The following is a 21,930-nucleotide window of genomic DNA, read 5'->3' on the forward strand; positions in this document are numbered from 1 at the left end:
ATTGTATGCAAATTTTCTGATACATTTATGAAGCTCTGGGTTTCAGAAGAGAAGCTAAAGATGTCTATGGTTGAAGATAAACATGTAGAGAGTTTCTCTGTGTTATATGAACAGTGTGACATATTATGATTTCTGCTGTCAGTGTCCGTAATCTTTCATGAATTTATGCCCTGAACATTTCCAGAAATGCTGTACGAGAGGCACGTGGAACAAGCAGATTAAGTTACTGAGTCAAAGAAGTGGAAGCAAGGTAATTTTGATTATTGAGCTCAACCAATAAGTTGGTTTTAATCTGTTAAACAGTCTTTAGCAAATTCTTGGAGGTTAGAAATAGCTGTTCTGTTGTTTGTCATGTGAACTGCTTAGCAGGTAAATTGGAGAAGGAAATGGTCTAAAGAGGCAAAGGGAAGTTAAAAGGCTGGGGCTGGGAAGAAACCGGGGACCTGGTCAGTAGGAGATACAAGCTAACAGTTTCAAGAGTGATTGCTTTTTTAATCTTATTCCTAGTCCCATTTTTAGATTGGGATTTCTTCCCATTTTTAGTTAGCTTGGAATGAGCTGTTTGTTGGAAATTTGATCTTTCTAACATAAATAAATCATATTAGAGAGGGTTTAACATAAAAATGGTACCAATGGTGACCATAGGCTGCAACCATACCTTCCGGTGGGGCCAGTGCCAGGCGCTGAGGAGAGGAATAGCAAAGTGTGCTGCCCTGTTCCTCCGTGTGCGTCATTCCCTGCTTCCTGCGGAGTCTCATCTCTGGGATACAATGCTTTTCCAGGTCAGGGAGGGGAGGTGAATTTATTGCTGTTTCTAAAAGTTTCATACTTTTGGTATTTTAAATCCTGTATTAAAGAGGGAAGTTCCTGTTTCGTGTCTTAGCTTCTAATGTAGTTCTAATGCTGGCTTCTCCCCTCTTCTGTTTGCAAGGGCTGAATTATGTCTTCTGAGCCATATATATTGAAACTTCTGTGGAATTTAGACAGCTGCATTTGGACAATATTCCATCTGAATCTGCCCACCTAAATTCTGGCTTAAATTTTAAGTGGGCTTATGCTCCATAGAATCATAGAAAAGCCGGGGTTGGAAGAGAATCACAGAATCACAGAATGGTAGGGGTTGGAAGGGACCTCTGTGGGTCATCTAGTCCAACTCTCCTGCCAGAGCAGGTTCTCCTACAGTAGGCTGCACAGGACCTTGTCTAGGTGGGTCTTGAATATCTCCAGAGAAGGAGACTCCACAACCTCCCTGGGCAGCCTGTTCCGGTGCTCCAGCACCCTCAGAGGGAAGAAGTTCTTCCTTGCGTTCAGCTGGAACTTCCTATGCTTCAGTTTGTGCCCATTGCCCCTTGTCCTGTCACTGGGCAACACTGAAAAGAGTTTGGCCCCATCCTCCTGACACCCACCCTTGAGATATTTATAAGCATTTATTAGGTCCCCTCTCAGCCTTCTCTTCTTCAGGCTGAATAAGCCCAGCTCCCTCAACCTTTCCTCGTAGGGGAGATGCTCCAGTCCCCTCACCATCCTCATAGCCCTGATCTCAAAAGATCATCTGAGCCAACTTGTTGTGAGAAGGGGAGCTTAGATGAGATTATCTAACACCCTGCCCGGTCGCATCTTGAAAGCCTCCAGTTGGTGGGGTCTGCATCATGACCCTGGGGAGTTTGTTTCAGTGATTATTGTTCCCAGTGTAAAAAATTTCTTTTATCAAGATAAAGCCTCTCCTGGTGCAACTTCTACCTGTTGTCCCATGTCCTCTCCGTGTGGCTCCATGTGAAGAGAGAGCCTCTGGCTTTTTTGTAGCCACCCTTTACGTACTGGAAAACTGTGAGGTCCCCCTGAGCCTTCTCTTCTCCAGGGAGAAAGGACCTAACTCATTCAGCTTTTCCTCGTATGGCAGGTTCTGCAGGCTTTGATCATCTTCACCGCTCTCCTTTGGACCCTCTCTAGTCTGTCTGTGTCTTTTCTTGAATTGTGGAGACCAGAACTGGACACAGTACTCCAGGCGTGGCCTGCCAAGCGCTTGGTAGCGTGGGATGATCACATCTCTTATCTCCCTAGTAACGTCCCTGCGGATGCCACCCAGGATCTGATCTGCTTTCGTCGATGCGGTGGCACGCTGCTGACTCGTGTTCAGCTCAGTGTCTGCCAGGACCCCCGGGTCGCTCTCAGCAAGGCTGCTCTCCAGCCATGCAGACCCTGGCCTGCACTGGGCAGTTTGGCTGTGTCGTCCCTGGTGCAGGATCTTGCACTTGGCTCTGTTAAACTCCATGCTCTTCTTGCTAGCTTGCTCTTTCAGCCTGCCCAGGTCTGCCTGTAAGATAGCTTTCCCTTCTGACGCGTCCCCCTCACCACCCAGCGTGGTGTCATGAACGAACGTGGTGATGGTGCTCTCAATGCCATCGTCCAGATCACTTAGGAAGATGTTGAACAGCATGAGGCCCAGGGTCAATCCCCGGGGGACCTCACTTGTGACAGGCTGCGAGCCTGAGTGAAAACCACTGACCACCACTCTCCGAGCGTGACCTGGAAGCCAGTTCCTTGCCCATCTCGCAGAGCACCCATCCAGTCTGTACGGTGTCAAATGCTTTGCTGAAGTCCAGGTAAACAATATCCACTGCTCTCCCCATGTTGACAGAAAACGTTATGTTGCTGTGGATGGAGATCTGGTTAGTCTGGCATGATTTGCCTGTGGTGAATCTGCACTGGCTTTTCCCGAGCGCCTGCTTCATTTGGCTTCTGTAAAGCTCGACAGCAATTACATTGGGTTTACAACCTGAGATAGTTATCGCTGTGCTTTACCTGTAGCTCCTTAAATGTTCTCTTAACACAGCAGCCTAGGAAAGCTGATTATTAGCAGAATACCAAAAGTAGGTTTTGATGTTTTGTGTCTTAAGTCACATAATTTCCAAGATAATTTGGGAGGGGAAGGAAGCATGTGTCTGTTCCTTTTCTTTTCTTTTTTTCTTCCTGATTTACTGTACATTATTCTTTCTGTTCTAAATACACGATCTTTAATTTTTCTGTACAGTCAGAGGATGCCAGTTAGGGAAGGACTTAGCGTTAGAAGTATAGGGTCTTAATGAAATATTTTTTTGTGATCATTGGTTCTTTAAACAAAGAAAATTGTAACTTTTTTTGGCAATTGGAAAGCGATTTGATATTTTACATGGTAAAAGGCCTGTATTTTGACAGTTCTGTTACGTAGATTCTTGCCTTTCATAAATATTTAGAAATTGAGGTCTAATTTGAAGCAGATTTCTAGCTTTGTTCTTTGTTCTTAACCATTTTGATTTTTTTTTAGATGTGAATATTGGAAAAGAAATGTTGATGAGCTTCAATACACAAGTAATATTGTGTCTTAAAAACTGATATAAATGCTCACTCTTTTGTACAGTTTGAGGTCTCAAGTTTGCCCAAAAAAGTTTTTGCGAGTTCTTTATGTAACCTTGTGATCGCTCACAGCCCACTGTGCTAGGCCTCTGATTTCAGCATTTTGGAGAAGGTGAAAATAGGAAATAATTGCTTACAGAGTAGATGCATTTCAAGTAAGTTTTTGGGACTTGGTCTATTTTTTTTTTTCCTTGTTCTCTAACAGTTTGTTTCTGGAACTACTGTCATAGATACTAAGGCATAATATTACAGATATAAAATGCAGTACTTTCAGTCAGATAAGCTTATTGTTGGATTTCTCTGAATTTTTAGAGTCCAGTATTTAACTTGTAGCATCTCTGTTAATAACTAAGATGATGGTGCCTGCATTCAGTTCAAGATAAATAACTTCTTGTTCCTGAAGTAGTCTCTTCCTGTTTGAAAACAAAGAGCAGAGGAAATTTTGAAAATGCGTGAGCTAGGAACATTTGCTAAAAAAGAATATAATTGTTCGTGATGTTAAGTACATTGTCTAGTAAGTAGTACAGTCATGATTTACTTTCTTTGTTCTTAGACTTCCTAAGATAGTGCCAGCTTTTCCTTTCAGAAGTCCAGCAGGAAACATTTGAAATGGCACGAACAAATCCAGTGTCCTTGGTGCCAAATATTCTCACTGAAAATGATGGAAGTTTTAGTGCCCATCATAAATAATTCCCTATTGCAAAGTTATATTAGTTTTTTAAGGAGCAAGTTTGACAAATATTATTCTAAAGTAAAGGAAAATTGGAAAAATACAGGAAGTACCAGAATATTTAGTGAAGTAGTAAGTGCAAATTTATAAACAGCTTTATTCACAGGTACCAAGTGATAATGAAACCTCATTTTCTGTAGATGGATGTCCTGCTTCCTCGCCATCTCCCTACCAGCTCAGTTTTCACACTGCACTCGGTCTGTTTGCAACGGCGCAGTTACCTCTTGGGTTTCGTGCTGCCCGCAGTGCTGCACCGCCCCAGTGCTGCCCAGCCCTTTCCCTTCCTCTTCCTCCCGCCTGTCACCTCATCACTTCCCCGTGCAGTAATTTCAGCTCTGTAGCTTTCCACAGTCCCCCTGACTCTTTCCTGGGCCATAAAATTACTCTGTCTTTTCTCTGTTCTTTCCCTGTACTTTTCTGTTTGCATCCAAGCTCCCTTCCCTCCCCCTGCCAGCGCAGTGCCTGACCTGTCGCTTACATGAGCCTTTTAGGTAACTTTTGCTCCTCAAAGACTGCTGATTGCACAACAGTAAAGAAAACAAGTTATTTTACTTTACTTTGTTTTGCTACCCCCTTGTTCCTTCCACAGTAACTTCCTGTCAAACCTATTTTCACCTCTGTTAGACTTAGTGGCCTAGTTCTGGTGTGAGAGGAGGTAACATTGAAAGAACTATCAGAAAAAATTGGATCCAAAGCAAATTACTGTATGGTTGTCAAAATAGATCTCAGAAGCTGTATGTTCTGCAAATGGGTACCCTCCATTTTTGTTGCTAGTGAATGGGATTGTATGGATAGTTGACACGTGTGCTGCTCGTTTACTTTGCAAATTTGGCACAAGGTCCCCCTACAGATGTTTTGCTTGCATGTTATTTTTTACAGAGAAATTGTAAGCTACCAGGAAGAGGGCAGGATTTTGGTTTTGTTTTCCTCTCTGAAATGACTTGATTTTATAAGGTTTTGGTCAGATAACTCTCACCCACACTTTTTTAAAAGAATAACTGTAGGGGTGTTTTTGGTGTGTGCTGTCTTAGAGCTGGTGGTGTATTTTAAATTTTTAGCAGTGTTGTAGGTTGCCTTGTCTTCTTCACACAGCCTCCTTCCTGCCTTTCAGAGTGTGGTTTTATTCTGAATTGGCCTCAGCGGGCTTAAAGCTGCATTGGTGTGAAGAGGTATGCTCAGTCTGGTGGCAGTGAGCCTTTAGATTAGGTCAAAGCCCATTGACTGCAGCCTCAGTACAAACAGTTCCTCTGGGTGTGGAGGAGCAAGAAATAACCATTACAAGTTATTACAAAACAAAACCAACCTTTAAGGGATTACAAAAATTAATTTCCTCAAAAATATTTAGTTAGCTGGTCCCTGCTGGTGTACATGCGACACATTTAAAATCTTCTCAGGGTTCCGTAATATTCGTGATGATGATTCAGGTAAGAAACACTGATTGTGTAAACTACAAGAGACATAGTACTTAGATCTGTTCCAACTTCCAGGTATTGAAAGGAGTTTAATATTAAAGTTTTAAATGCGTTTAACAGCTACAGTGAGATCCCAACCCAAAAACAGCATTGGTGTTTTTAAATTCTATATAATTTTTTGGATTTAAGTGTTTTTGGGGGTTTTATGCGCCCTTAAGTTATTGTAGATTCTTATTGGGTGTTATTCACTGTCTTACCTGTTTAAATTTTTTGAACTGTATGTGCACCATTTCCTCTTAGGTGAATCCTGTGATGAAACTCTGTTGGGTCAGAAGAGGATGGGGAGGAAGGGGATTTTGAAAGATAAAAGTAACCTGAAAGATTAATATTAATTGCAGAATATTTTTGTAAACAATGCTCAGTGTCTGTAAATGCGCAGAATATTTTTGTAAACAATGCTCAGTGTCTGTAAATGCACTATAAATTTTATAAAGCTGGTTTCTAGGCAAAAAATGTATTTAATGAACAACCTGTTTATAGTACTTGCATACACATACCCCTGCCCTGTGATAAATATGGTATGCTGTGAGTTGGCTTGGTGGCTCTCATTTGATGTGGTGGTTTATTGAAATTTCTAGTGTTTGTATGTACATACATATTCGAAGAATGGATCTAATTGCTTCAGTTAATATAAGGTGTGATTTGGATGTTACGATTCTCTCCCCTCCCTGCAGTAGTATAGGCTGTTCCCTCTGTCTCTGTGTATTTGAAAACAGCTGCTTCTGAGAGAAGGGCTTTTTATGCACTTAGTTTTTCCAGCCATGGCTTGTTCGGTTAAGGGTGTGGCGTTTTCTGACACAGTTGTGTTGGAACAGGCTTTCTTATAAAAACACTTATCATGGCAAAAAGTCCTTTGACATTACAGCTTATCTTGCTTGGAGACTGTAGCACATTACATCGGAAAGGAACTGTCTGTGCTGAAGAGTTGTGGGTGTTAAGATGGTCTGAATTTTTTCTTTTTTTTTTTTTTTTTTTTTTTTTACTGTCTAGGCAGCCTGTTGTGATTTTCAGTGTGACTTTCCAGTTAATAGAACCATTGGCCATTCCCCAGTGTGTGTTCAGATTAACTGTTCAGATTCCTTTTGTTTATTTATTGGTATCCATATTACCAAAGCTCTTGCTGGAGAGTTCACCATGCCTTACTCCCAAAGGGTCTTCCCAGGAAACTCATAAATAAATTTCAGTGGCTTGAGCAAAATGTCAAACACATCTGTTTCTAATTAAAAAAATCAATACCCTTATCAGTAGCTGACAGTCATTAAAATAAACAATTACTATTACAGTTATATTAAAACAGTTAATTGCTACACCTGAGTGGGAATGCCATTAATTTTGGGTATCTACAAAACTGAGCTATCAAACTGATATGTAAGCTTAGATATAAAATGATTGCTTAATGTTGAACAATGAATTCCCTGTTAAATTATGGACACTTCATTGTAGTGAAGCAGTAGTAGCTTCCCAGGACCTTCTGGAATGCCGTACTATATTTGGGTGACAGTGTAGCACAAGTTAGGCTGGACACTGGGATCACATTTTGATGATGCCTGTGTGGGCTGTTAGGGACCAACTTCTTTCCACTGTGAGTAAGAAACAGAGAAGTAATTATGTATATAATTCATTTGGAAATAGCTTTTGGTACTCTGAAAGTACAATGGAATTAGTATAAATAATGAGATGCAAAATTATGTTTGCGAATGTATATACGCACTTTAAATAAGACTGCACATACACATATACGCAAGACGCAGCATGACACACGTATTCTGGAAGTTGAATGCTTCAGCAGGCAGGAGCAGGCCCTTGTTCTCTGCTGGTGGTGGCGGCAGTGGTGGTAAGCTCGAACTGCGTTGTTTTCCCATGGTTTGCTTTGAAGTAAATGTACATTTAGGGCTACACTTAACAGAATGCAGTATAAATTCTGCACTGCTTGAGCCGTTTGGTTTGTCTTTATTTGTGAGCTTGCCCTTGTGCTGTTTCTAAACTCTGCTTCGTTGTGATAAGCAGAGGGTGGTGAAGTTCAGGCTTAGATTGAGTCAAGTGAGCTATTACTGAACGAGCGCCATATGTTTGGATCCACAAACTGTCATTTTTCAATAAAACCCTGGATGTAGAGGCATCAGGCTAGCTAACAGAACTCGGGAGAGGGGTCGTGGAAAGTGATAGTGGGCCTTTGAAAGCATTTTTGGGGTATGAAGTGGCAGATGGTGCAGGCTGGAGGTTGTGATGAGGAAGAGAACTGAGGGTGTGTGTTAGGGATCTGAAGCTGCCAAAGGAGAGATGGCTCCTTCGTTATAGCTTTGCTTGTTTCAAACTTTGTAGGTCTACCTTAAAAGGTTTTCTGGGTGGATTACAAACATTATTTCTTCTCACTATAACCTATACTTCTTTCTGGGTGGAGGAAAGCTAGTAATTAAAAGAAGTTATAATAATAAAAATGTGTGTGTGTGCTTACTTTAAAGAAAAAAGATATCCATGACTTCTAAAGCCTAAAATGAATGGTTTAAAATGGAATACCTCAGACATTGCTGAAGTGTCTCTGTGTGTTTTAGCAACTCAGTGGGTAGAAATCACTGAGCATCTCAAACTTGAGTGTCTTAAGTGGTAACACAGATTTTGATAGTAGTGTCCTTTTCTGCAGAGTAAAGGAAAATACTTTTGCTCATTGTGTTCAGCTGTCTCAGTTCAGTGATTTGTTCATTCTGATGTAAAAACCAGTTGAGTTTTGAAACTTGTTTTCTAATGTAAGACTTCAGAGTTAGATCTTTTCCTCTTGAAGTCTTGAAGTAGATAATTTTCTTCACTGCCATGATTTTAACATAATCTGCATTTCAAAGTAATTTATGTAAACTTGCCATTTCTGCGTGGATCCACATCTGAGGTGGTTTAGCTAATAAATATGCAAGTAAGTTCCTAATCAAATTAAAATCCACAAGCAAGTATAATTAAAGATGAGTCACTAAGATAACTAAAAATAGTGATAGACGTATAAAAATTTAGTGGTTATAACCTGTAGATTAATAATTACTTAAATGAAGATACATACAGTCTTTTCTACTACATAGCAAAAAGAATTACAATGACTTGATAATATCAGCAGATTTTAATGGTACTAATTCTCACAAAACTGAAGATGTGTAATGAAATTGATTGTTTACATCAGGGCTCTCCTTACTTTGTGAACCCCGAACCTAAATCGGTATTATTGAAATTAGGCTGTTTTGCCTTAGTGAGACAGGAAGCTGGATTCTCCTACTTTATTCTTGTTATCTGTACTTCCACCTCAAGGAAAAGACATAGTAGCTTTTCTCAGCTCATTTTCTTAGTGAAGCTGCTGAATGTCAAGATGGCAATGGATTTCAGCCCTGCGTATTTTGTGTGTGATGTAAATAGTTGCAGTGTGCTGAACTAGCGAGCCATTCGGAGGGAAATAGCCTTATTACAGTTCTGTTTGTGTTAGTGACATTTTATTTAATCATGTATGATATGCAAAGAGAATAAATCTTTTCTGAAAAAGCTGAATGTTAATTTGGTATGTCAGATGATCAGGAAATCAGAGGTTTGAGTCTCAAGGTATTTCAAGGGTGGCTTTAATGAACTGGTTGCTTGTCAGTGGAAGGCTTCCAAAAAATCTTCTTAAAAAAAAAAAAAAAAAGGATTTTGGAACGAAGTTTATGCTATTGTGCCCAGAAAACTGGGATAATGTTACTCAAAGGGATTCTTGTGAGTGAAAGACAGACGTGTGTATGAGCAATATCAGCGGAGTTTTCAGCTCTTCTAGTAGATACATGCAATTGCTGATTACAACATGTAAAATTGAAATGAACCCTGGTTGGTGGGTGGGGGTTGTTTTTGTGTGTGTGCTTTCCAGATTCCAAAAAACTGCATGCTGATGTAGTGATGTGCATGTTGTTGAATGAACTTAGAATAAATATATTTGTGAAAAGCATGCCTCAGGTTGTAGAGTCAGTATTTCTGAGTTTGTCTCCAGAAATATGTTCGCCATCTGAGCATGTTTTTGTGGGGTTGATTCTTCGTATTAATGAACATGTGTAATATCCTGTTTTCTGTAATGATTTAAATTCTGATTTATGCAATATTCTTTTCATTGTTTGCTTTAACTTTTTAAGTAAAAAAAAAAAAAAATCAACCAAAACAAACCCAGTGAGTTTAGATCTCATGTGTGTTGAACTTCTCTGTCATTGTCTGTGAGAATGCTTCCATGCTCCTGCAAATCAAACTGTGTAGACAGCTTACAGAACTGGAGGTGGTTTAAATGGAAACCCTTGTATTAGTTTTGTGTAGCATGTACGTATGTAGCATATTTGACTTTGCATATGTTAGCCTACTTTTCTAATCTTGTATTTTAATATCTTTTTATCTCCTCTAAAATATTGCTATCCAATTGCACAAACGTGGTTTCTGTGTTTCGGAAGCCATGCTGACTTTAGATGGATTTGAACTGCTACTCTGAAACAAGAAACACATAGAAAGTTCTTAATTATTTCCTTGCTTGATTTATATGTTCCTCTGTCCCCTCTTCATAGATTCCTTAAAACTGTGCTATGAATGGTGATTCTGGTGTGGGGGTGGTGACTTCACCACCTCCAACGACAGCCCCGCATAAAGAGAGGTATTTTGACCGAGTTGATGAAAATAATCCAGATTATTTGAGAGAGAGGAATATGGCACCTGACCTTCGCCAGGATTTTAACATGATGGAACAGAAGAAGAGAGTCTCCATGATTCTTCAAAGCCCAGTAAGAAAAGAAAATGCTCCATATTTAAAGTGATAAGTTTATTATCTCTATTTTTAATATTCCTTTGGAAATGGAGAATTATTTTGTATTTTTATATCCATTTGATCTTTTTTCTGGTTCGCCTTTCTTCTAAACTATCCTAATTGTAGCCTAAATTTTCCTCACACTATCGGTTTTTATTGTCTCAGTCTTGCTTTCAGAATTCTCTGTGTAATCATCAATGTTTTTTTCCTGTTGCGCATCTAGTCTTACTCAGACTTCTTTTTTTAACTTGTTTCATATATTTAGTATTCGTTTAAACATTTAAACTAAGTAACTCGTCTAAGAGTAGCTTATACAGGCAGGTCTGTCCTGTGCTCTGGTTTTCATCCAGGATTCTGACACATGAAATATTTGTATATAACCCTTTCCGAAAGGGTGCACAATAATAAACTATGAATGATTGAAATGTAATATTAAAGATACTTCCCTCAGGGAGAAAGTACACAAAACAATTTATCTCATAACATTTGTTCCTTTTGTAATAACTGGTGGGTGACTTTAGATACAAAACATTTCATTAAGAACAGGGATGTAGTGGTATATTTACAGTTTTTCCATGTGAAATGAATCCATTTTATTTAGATCCACTTAATGATTGGAGTACTTCTTTTTCAGTACAAATTCCAGTGTTGTCAAAAGCAGCAGATAGCAGCAATAATAAAAAATGTTTTCTTTCTTTCAAAGTTGAAACAAAAAAAAAGCCAAAACAAAAAAACTACCAGGGAGAAAAGTAAACAGCTCCTTATTTAAACATAATTTAAAAATTCAGTGGCTATTCCTTCCTTTGTTCCTGGATGCCTTCTTGGCTCTCAGTTCCCTGCAAGCCAGACTGATAATTTTCCTTCTCTTTTCTGGTTCTGCTACTTTTCCTTTCATTTTTTGTGTTCAAGTTGACTGTACGTCCCACTCCTTCTTCCAGAAATCTGTATTAGTAGGTTCAGTGAGCTTTGGTGTTACTTGGAAAGAGAATGCTGGAATTTCCATTCACAAAAATACAAGTGACTCATATCATTGGAGCTCCGAAGAGCAAGATTTTCAAATAACAGTATGCCCCCAGTAATTCTGCCCCCAGCTGTTTTTCAGGAGAGGTACAGGATGTTTCCATCTGAGTGCTAAACAAAAGCTATGTATGAAAGTTTGAAGTTCACTTGAACATGATTTACAGTATGCAATGTCCTGTTGCTAGGCTTTTTGTGAAGAACTGGAATCTATGATCCAGGAACAATTTAAGAAGGGGAAGAACCCAACGGGTTTATTGGCTTTACAGCAGATTGCAGATTTCATGACAACGAATGTACCAAATGTCTACCCTGCAGCACCACAAGGCGGAATGGCTGCATTAAACATGAGTGAGTGCACCTTAACTTGTAATAGTTGATTTTTTTTTTGTTTTTTTGACAGGCTTAAGATTGAGACAGTGCGAATGAAATGAAAAGTGCTGTGAAGTTCAATTGCTATCCTGTTCTGCTCACAGGAGCACTGCAAACATGAAATTAATTGATTAGTTCTAAATGCCACAGTAATATGCAAAGTGATTTTAGTGATTTAGCTTATATCAAAAGCTATTTCAAGCATGGTGTCCTAATTGAAAAGTAAGCCTGAGGAGTCAGCACGAGTAAAAAACAATTTTAAAGATTTAAATATTGCTAATGTTTACCACATAGATTGCAGGAAAACTAAACGTTCTTTAGCAGTCTAGTAACAGTGGAGGTCTTTAGAAACTAATTATTTTGCAATTGGAAAATCATTTTAATTGTATTTTAATGGCTAATCATTTTAGCCATTGAAAGACTGTTTGCAGCTTTTTTCTGTGAAGTAAAGTTGTAGACAAGAAACGTCAGCAGGCAAAACAAACAAGGAAAGCAAAAACCAAAATGTGCAAATGCTTGTACACACAGGTTTTGTGTTAAGATAATATAAATCCTTGCCTGTGCTCCAGAATAAATCTGTAGACTGTACCATGGCCTGTTTCAGCTTTATCACAGTTACTTTTAACCACATTTCTAATTGCACTGTAACTAGAACTACAGTATTTGTAATTATTTACCATAATCCTCCTCTCTCTAGCTTGTACTTAATTTTTCCCAACTAAATGGACTTGTGTGCATCTTTTTAGATGTACGGTTCTCCTTTTCAGGAATATCAAATTGTATATCTCAGAAAGTGGAAAATCTGGGAATACATTTTTCTGTTAACAATTAAGTTGTATTTTACAGACAAACATTAGTTTGAAAGAGGAAAAAAAAATACGTTGCTAAAGAATGCACTGTCACCTTTGCACTAATGAATATTAAGGAAGGAAATGAATGCTGAGTCAATTGACCATAAATGACCTTGTCCAAGACTGTCATTATATTTGTGTAATAGAAATTATGACATCATAGTAGTTAAAGTTTGCTATCCATTTGTTAGGTTAATATGTTGATACAAACTAGTAGGAACAATTGCTATAATAGCGGTGCACGTTGTTAGATTTTAACTGATGTTAAACAACTCCTCCTTGTGCGTTTTTTATCCCTTCTCCTTTTCAGGTCTTGGCATGGTGACACCAGTGAATGATCTGAGAGGATCAGATTCCATTGCTTATGAAAAGGGGGAGAAGTTGTTACGATGTAAATTGGCAGCTTTCTACAGATTAGCGGATCTCTTTGGCTGGTCTCAGCTTATTTACAATCATATAACAGTGAGTATTGAATCAACAGATAATGAACCAATTGTTTTAACATACAAGAGAATTACTTCCCTCCCACATCTGTCATTTTCTCTTTGTGTGGAAGAGAAGCAGAGTGGTATTGAAAGCAGTATAATAGTGAAGAGATTTGTCGTTGCATCTCAAGAATAAGAACTGGAACAGCTTGGATGTCAGCTACCGTAGCCTGAATAGAGTCTTAAGAGAGTGTGTGTGAAAGTTCTTATGATGAAATTAAGATTCCTGAAAGACTCAGTCTTTTAGTATCTTAAATGCTTTGAAAAACTGTTTATTATTCTGCAAGGTCATGTCTTAGTTTTCTTGCTAAGTACTCAGTTATCTTCATAGTAGTCATTCAGTTGAATTTTATAATGCAAGGTACCAACCTTTTTGAAGAAGCCGCCATAGTATTTCTGAACATGAGTAAACTACTTGGCTTAATGCAGTGTGCCAACAATTTTCCTTGTGACTGAGTAATCGCTGGCATGCATAAAAATAATGACAAGGAGGTCAAATCAAGGAGGTTTTATATGCGAGAAGAATGACCAACATGAGTCTCATGAGTAAAGTCACAGCTGTGGTGTGCAACCCAGGCAATTGTTTTCCTAACAGAGCTGAATTGTTTTTTTTCTACATAGTGGAGGTTGTCCTTCAGTTCTTCTAGTTGCAGTCTGAATGAGATATGGTAATTTTATTATTGCTGCTCTTTGAAATTCAAGATATATTATTTGTGAACCAATGAAGATGATAAATGATATGGGTAGACACAGGATCAATGGCAACGTTGGTTAGATCGCTTGGTTCTTCTAGTAAGGGAACATGTCCAGCATAATGGTTCTTGTAAACAACTCTGTGCTGCCCCGACTTTTCGTATGAGACAGGAAAATTGATTTTGTAAAAGGGACATTAATGTGGTAAGAAGATTGCTAGGCAAGCAGGCTTGGCGATGGCTTGCTAATATAAAGTTCAGCCCTAGGAATGTTTATGCATTTTGGTAAAAAGGTAAACGTAATGAAGAGCGGCATGCCTAGGGAAGTGGTTAAGGCCAAGGGTATGTGATTAGGGTGGAATGCCTCAAGTTCACTTTCTTTTGGTGGGCGGAAGCATGGGAAGATCAGATAATGGTGGTACCGGTTCAGGTGGAAGACAGTCAAGGCACTTAAATTCTGAAAGTATTTTAGATAGTTTTGAAGGACAAAGTGGTACTGGAAAGCTCTAGTTGTTGGTTTGTCACCAGCAACTGCGAGTTGTAGTTTGTCCATCTTTTACAAACTCCTCTAGTGAACAGCATTCTGAAAAGTGACTAATAGATACAATTTACCTTCAGAGGCTGATATAGAACAAGGTCATTATATTTACAAAATAGCCTTGTCTTTGTTCCATATACCCATACATTAAGTAGTAGTGTGGTAGTAAGGCACTCCTTTGGAATGTGGTGAATACCCATCACTGCATGCAGAGCTGGAGTTTGGCTCTAGGTTTCCAGTTTTTTGTGAGTGGATGCTATAATTACTAGATGATTCCATTCAAGTTAAAAGCTGCCAGTGCCCTTCTTAAGAAGGGGAAAGATACAACAGCCTTCTATGAGGGCATAAGCTTTTGTGTTAGAGGAGAAAGGAGTTGTTAGGATATGAGAGCATACGCCAATCTGGGCATATCAGGGAGTTCGGTGGAGTATCTTTGCTTTTCTGCATCCTTATCAATCACTCACAGCTGCTGTGTGTGGAATTGTTCAGACTGGTGCAGTCCTGGTGGAGAAGCAGAATTACAGACTATCAGGAGTTTATATTTGAAGTACAATAATGTAGAGTAAACTTGGGTGCCTCCAAGGTTAGGCAGAATTTGAGATTACAGGTTTACAGAAGGTACACATCATTCACCAAGTCTTGGTTTGCTTTGAGGGCATGAACTGTTATTGGATGTAGTCCTAAAGGTGGTTTGTGAGTCTCACTGTTTGTTTATCTTACATTTGAGCCTGCTTATTAGCTTCAGGGGCATTTTGAGTAATACCATTGTTTGTCTTGCATAAATAAGTAAACTGTATTCTAGATTATTTACGCTTCTGTAATGGTGAACTATTTTGGTGTTTCATAAGTACAGGCTGACTTGAACTAACTGGCGCAGTTTTAAGGCTCTTATGCTATAGTATGTTAGCAGCTGGTTGTAAAGGAAGCTTGATTTGTATTAGGAGCTTTTGGATAACTGATCAGCCTCTTATTTAGCCCCTGCAGTAGAACTGTATCAAAGTATATATGTATTTAATGTTGCAAGTAGTAGGAGAGATAAGGGACCGTAAAGTAGCTGCATCTCAGGGAAACAGAAAACTCATAAATAAATAAAATTTTAAAAACATTAAAAAAACCCTCAAACACAGAAACTGTGTAGACTAATAGCAAAATGGGGGGTTGTCTCATGTGTCCAGTAAAACATTTGAAGTCTTTTAATTCTCCATTGAGGGACACCTAAACTACCTAGCTGTCCTGTACTTTTTTACTAGTAGAGACTTTAAATGGATGCCTCCCAAGATACGAGTGGTTTGAAGTCAGAATTATTTTTGTATTATAAACTCCTGATTGTGTGAATTGGGCAAAGAGCAAAAACGTAAGTAGGGGTCAGCGTGCTTGGTAGAAAGCCTACAAGTGTGCTGTACTGCTCACACGTCTTGCATGGCACCAGCATCAGTGATGGAAACCCTTCTCAACATCAAGTTGTTTTACCTCTGTGGGCCAAATTCTTGTGTTTTGTCACACGTTTCTATTTCATACCTTCTGTTTTATGAGGGTAGAAATACCGTGAAGTTCTCATTCTTCTAGAAAAAACAGTAACTTTTTTTTCCCCCGCTTCTCTCAGTATCATTCCTTTTATCCACAGTAGTCTAGTTGCCATTACCACAGGATCTAAAGATTTACTACGTTCCACTAATCTGAACGACTCTAGCATGTATCTACCATCTGGTTTTGTTCAACATGAGTTAATTAACTGTGCTGTATGTTGATTATCTGTTGTAGCATAGGTGGCAGTCATATTGCGTATGTTATAGGCATACTTGCCCATTCCATACTCGGGAAGTGAAAGTAACTTTCATGGTTTTGGGCCTTCTTGTATGCTTTAATAAATATTCTTAATAATTTTTACTCTTGCTTTATCCTTAGGCCAGAGTAAATTCTGAGCAGGAGCACTTCCTCATTGTACCTTTTGGACTTCTCTATAGTGAAGTTACTGCATCTAGTCTGGTAAGCAATAACTGTTTTTCACAGCTGTAAAACATGAATAGCTGAGTCTGCTCTGTCTGTGTATCTGTCACTGTTTAAATTCTGTCCTAGAGAATATTTTACTGTGTGTTACATGTTTAGAAAAGTTTTAATGAACATGATTTGCTTTGGTACAGCTGAGGTAACTGTGAGAGAGATTTCTTTCCACATGTTCACCATCAGGTGTCCTCCAGTTGATCTAGCTGTGAAGAGGAGCCAGGTAGCTAATTTGAGTAGCTGATCACACACTCCTTGAAAGCTGCTGGCTGTTGAGTCAGGCTTGTCGAGGGAAACCATGTGTATTTTGAACAGAAGTGGTGCAAAGCAGTTACACCATTAAATGACGGCAACTAAATCAGGCATCTGACACAATGTCTTGTAATTGTAAGTGGCTGAGGGTGTTGAAAAATTATGTTTCTGAGATCTGATGGTTGCAGTTGAAGACACAGCTCCCTTAACTGTTAGCTAGTAGGAAGCATTTCATGAGCATTTCGCTTCGGTCTGGCCTACACTGCTGCTGAAGGCAACTTGAGTTAATATGGTTGACTCTCTTGCATTGAAACAAAATAGAAACTTTCACACTGTTCTTACCACCTGATACTGTGAGGTAAGTAACCTCTAGTAGATTGATGAGGTAAGTATGTGCAGAGTAGTAACATTTCAAACTTGTGTTGCTCTTGACACCGTAAGGTCCCACTACCCACCTCCAGCTATCTGCAAAGCTGGCTCTCTCTTACATAACTCCACCTAAACCATCTGTAAAATTCTAATTGAAAAAGCTGTAGGAAAAGGAATGGAGAAAACTGAGACCTGCCTTTTCTTGTTACAGCAAGATTTTTAGAAGCTGGGTAAAGTCCATGCTGTGGAAGTATTTTGTGTGTTTGGGGCTGGTTTTTTTTAAGGTGTTCTGCTTTTATCTCTGTATCAGGAATATAAGTACCTTGAGAATGAAGGTTGGATGAAGGTGGCAAAACGCATGCGCACACACGCGCACAGTAGAGAGCATGTTCCCACAGAAAATCGCTAGCAGCAGAATTTAATAAGAAGATAGCCTACAGTAATAAGGCACATAGCTTAGCCAGATGAGCATGCTGACCAGCAGCCTGCTTACACAGCTGGCCCTTTCTCCCCTTTCTTTCTATTTCTCCCATGCTTGTTCTTCCCTTCTACACTTTGAAACTCCATTTTATCCAATCTTGTTCTCTCCCAAATAAACAACCCATGCATAATTACTTTTTCCCTTTTATTTCAGTTTTGCTACGTCCATATCCAGATTTGGTATTTATAATGTTATTACCTGGGCAATCACATCCTTACATGGTGTCAGTGGTATGGTTACCTAGGTACTGGGCTTGCAAGAACCTACTCCCCCAATACTCCTCTTCAGGTATCTGTAAAATTTGCAGGTTTCTTATATAACTCCACCGTAACTCTCTGTGAAATGCAGCCATTTGTCACAGCGCTGTCTGTAACTTTTGTCAGCTTCTTGCACCGTTACTTGTTACATGCAGCGATTTCTTGTGTCATATCCAGTAGTTCCTGATGTCCTCTTCGGTTAGCTTAATCTTCAGCTGAGGCCCTGGTCACCTACCTGCAGGCTTATAGTGTGCATTTTGACACTTGTTAAAATACCGAAAGAACTATGGTTTTAGAGCTTCAGTGGTAGATGCTGAATTAGATCAGATTTTTGTCAGTCTTGACTAATTTATGAAACTAATTCTTTTTATTTGCAGGTTAAAGTCAATATTCAGGGAGATGTAGTTGATCGTGGAAGCACTAACTTGGGAGTAAACCAAGCTGGTTTTACTTTGCACTCTGCAATTTACGCAGCTCGACCTGATGTTAAATGCATTGTGCATATTCATACGCCAGCAGGGGCAGCGGTAAGCGCATTTCTTAGTTTGGCATCTGTCCTGTTCCCCTCACCTCACCCAACTGGAAAAGAAGTGGATCCTCCTTAATCCTGAAGGTTTGCTTCCTTTTTGAAGGGCACAAAGCCTTTAAGTCTGCCTTCAGATATGTAGTTCTGTTTGAATCAATCAGATCCTCCTTATTTGGTTGTTACATGAGTGGTCAGACAGTAAATTGAATTCTAATTGGAAAATACGTGTTTCATATTGTCTGTCCTTTACCACAAAAGACCATATCTTTTGGCAGTGAATTATAAGAGCTTGAGCATATTTTGTTGGTTTTGTAAAACACAATTTATCAAGGTTTTCTTAAATATTTGAAACTTTTCCAATAACTCTCATTAGAGCAACTGGTTGCAAGGAGTTTTTTGAGAGTCAAGTCATCTGGTGACTCTATTTCAAAGTTCACATTCTTATTTATTATTTAATTTTTTTAAACTAATTAACAGCAGTAATACAACCAGTTTAAGGATAAAATACCAGATTCATAAAATTGTGAATTATAGAGTAGTCTTTAACAATGTTCCTTAACTTTACCCGCAGTGCTGAGGAATTACCTGTGTCAAAGTTTGTCAGTAAATTTCTTTTTTTTTTTTTTTTTTTGGGGGGGGGGGGGAGGGGCAGAAATCACTGAGTGGAGTGAAAGGAAACAAGAATGCAGTAGATTTTGGGTTTGTTGGTTTTGGTGGTCCGTCCCCCCCCCGACTCTTTTCATATTGTCATGTAAAAGCAGACATACGGAGTCAGACCCAAGATCAATGTGGCTTTCCTATTCAATCCAAAAGTTGTGGAAAAATAGAGGCTTTATGGATGGAGTATATATACACATATATATAATGTGTAAAAATATATTTTTATTATAGTTTTTATCATTATGATATTTTCTTTTTTTCCATTTTTTTCTCTTGAAAGAAATTAAGTTAGTTGTTTTAATATTTCTCAGGTTTCTGCAATGAAGTGTGGTCTCTTGCCGATTTCACCTGAAGCACTTTCGCTAGGGGAAGTAGCTTATCATGACTACCATGGTATTTTGGTGGATGATGAAGAAAAGGTGGTTATTCAGAAAAATTTGGGACCTAAAAGCAAGGTTGGTATTTACATCTGGAATGAAAGAAAAGTATGTGTGTGGAGATGGGGGAGGTATATTCTTTAATCAAGAGCAAGAAAACACCTTACTGCTGTTAACTATCTTTGCAATGTCTCTCTAGGTCCTTATTCTCAGAAACCATGGCTTGGTATCTGTTGGCGAGACTGTTGAGGAGGCTTTCTACTACATTCATAACTTAGTGCTTGCCTGTGAGATTCAAGTAAGAGTTTTAGTATGTTATGTAGTAATGCAGTCTGCCATATTAACCTTCAAACAGATTAATAGTTGTGGAGTTTACTGGTTAAACTCTAGATCTAAACTGACCGGGTGATTTGTGAAATCGTTACATTTTGTAAGGGCATCCAAAACATTGGTTTAACCAGCAATATTCAAATACTGTATTGGAACCATCGATTTGATGATTACTGCCTATTAAAACAGAGATATTTTCAAGGCCTTAAGGCAACTTATATACAAGTTTGTTAATTTATTTAGCTTTAAAATGAAGTAGATTTCTTCTGTTTTGCTGATGTCATTACCCTCTCCCCAAGAAACTAAAAGATGACTTTATTGTTTTTTAAGGTACGTACCCTCGCCAGTGCAGGTGGACCTGACAATTTAGTGCTTTTAGATCCTGGAAAGTATAAAGCCAAGTCTCGTTCCCCTGAGTCTCCAGCAGGTGAGGGTACTGTATCCCATCCAAAATGGCAGATTGGCGAACAGGAATTTGAAGCTCTTATGCGAATGCTGGATAATCTGGTAAGGCAGGCGTTTTCGTCTTAACTATTTCTTATGATAGTGTATAAAATACTTTAAAAGCTGCAATAAGAGACATTAGTAAAGAATGGGCTGTGTGTAGTTGGGATAGTGTATACGGCCTGCAGCCGCCTCTTTCCCAAAGATTAAGGGCCCTCAGAGGAGGAAACAACGTGGAAAGCGTCACAGAATGCTTCAGGCGTCCTCTGTGCAGATAGCAGGTTTACTTCTGTGTTCATAATCTGGTAGTTACTGGTGGGATCCTTGTATGATTTTGCACTTCCAAATGAGACTACTGTGGTGCTTGCTACTCCTTAGTCTGTGTCCTCCCCTCTGTTCCCATCCCCTTCCAATATGTATAAGACAGTGTTAAAGTTTTATCAGGTGCAGGGTATGGCATGATTTGACTTTGTAAGACTCTACTAGAAGAGGTCAAAAGACAGACTTCAAATAAATAAAAGTCTTCAGACAAAATGGTTTCAGTAACATCTCATCTGTAATGAATGACCAGTTACCACCATTTGCTATCCAGGTTTAGTGGGAAAGATGATACCTTTCCTGTCAGAAGGCTCAAAGTGGTGACTGTAGACAGTGGTAATGAACATATTAAAAAATACGGTCACTGTAATAATCAGACATAGTCTTCTGATTTGTGATTTGATTAATTTTCTTCTTTTGTATACTTAACTGTGGTCTTCATGGTAATGTGATGCATATGCACCTGACAGGATCCACGCAGATGATGCTGTCATAGAATCATAGAACAGTTGGGGTTGGAAAGGACCTTTAGACGCCATCTAGTTCAACCCTGGTGCAGTGAGCAGGGACATCTGCAACTAGATCAGGTTGCTCAGAACCCCATCCAACCTGACCTTGAATGTTTCCAGGGACTGGGGCATCGACCACCACTGTGGGCAACCTGTGCCTGTGTTTCACCACCCTCATTGTAAAAAATTTCTTCCTTATATCCAGCCTAAATTTATCCTCTTTTAGGTTAAAACCATTACCCCCTGTTCTATCGTAACAGGCCCTGCTAAAAAGCCTGTCTCCATCTTTCTTATAAGCCCCCTGTAAGTACTGGAAGGCCACAATAAGGTCTCCCTGAAGCTGTCTGCTCTCCAGGCTGAACAGCCCCAACTCTCTCAGCCTTTCCTCACAGCAGAGGGGTTCCAGCCTTCGGGTCATTCTTGTGTTCTCCACTGACCCTGCTCCAACAGGTCCATATATGGACGCAGGACTCCCGGTGGGATCTCACCAGAGCAGAGCAGAGGGGCAGAATCCCCTCCCTCAACCTGCTGGCCATGCTGCTTTTGATGCAGCCTAGGATATGGTTGGCTTTGTGGTCTGTGAGTGCACATTGGTGGCTCCATGTCCAGCTTTTCACTCGCCAGTACCCCCAAATCCTTCTCGGCAGGGATGCTCTTAATCCCTTCATCTCCTAGCCTGTGTTGATAGCGGGGGGGGGTTGCCCCAGCCAGTGTGCAGGACCTTGCACTTGCCCTTTTTGAACCTCATGAGGTTCACACGAGCACACTTCTCAAGCTTATCCAGGTATCCAACATTATATTGGATAGTTAACTACATTAGGTGGTAGATAATTACTCAAGATGTGCTTTGGTCATTCAGAGATGGTGCAGCAGCCAAGATAATGGCTCAGCAGTGCTTAATGCACGGAAACTCGGCAAAGAAAGCAAAGTAAGCATACTCAGGGCTGAAGTTTCTTTACAACTAGCTTTATAAGTAACCAGAGTGCTTTGGGATGTAGGCCATTCACACTGTTTTTCTTTGAGCCGCATTGAAAACAGTTTGCTGGTGGAAACTTCTTAGAAAAACTGTTAAA

At 39.4% G+C, this 21,930-nt stretch overlaps 1 protein-coding gene across 12 annotated transcripts in view; it reads left to right on the forward strand.

The window, feature by feature from the left end:
* Window positions 1-21,930, forward strand: part of ADD1 (adducin 1) — a 77,411-nt gene that overhangs the window by 33,574 nt on the left and 21,907 nt on the right. For all 12 annotated transcript variants that reach the window (XM_075420397.1, XM_075420396.1, XM_075420401.1 and 9 more), the window contains exons 2-9: window positions 10,143-10,355; window positions 11,584-11,746; window positions 12,929-13,080; window positions 16,239-16,319; window positions 18,071-18,220; window positions 19,191-19,334; window positions 19,456-19,554; window positions 19,917-20,093. In XM_075420397.1, the coding sequence (XP_075276512.1) occupies window positions 10,161-10,355; window positions 11,584-11,746; window positions 12,929-13,080; window positions 16,239-16,319; window positions 18,071-18,220; window positions 19,191-19,334; window positions 19,456-19,554; window positions 19,917-20,093 (1,161 nt within the window). In that variant the 5' untranslated portion in view covers window positions 10,143-10,160. The remainder of the gene's footprint in view (window positions 1-10,142; window positions 10,356-11,583; window positions 11,747-12,928; window positions 13,081-16,238; window positions 16,320-18,070; window positions 18,221-19,190; window positions 19,335-19,455; window positions 19,555-19,916; window positions 20,094-21,930) is intronic.

The sequence above is a fragment of the Opisthocomus hoazin genome, chromosome 5 (genome assembly GCF_030867145.1).
Source record: "Opisthocomus hoazin isolate bOpiHoa1 chromosome 5, bOpiHoa1.hap1, whole genome shotgun sequence".
NCBI classification, from domain to species: domain Eukaryota; kingdom Metazoa; phylum Chordata; class Aves; order Opisthocomiformes; family Opisthocomidae; genus Opisthocomus; species Opisthocomus hoazin.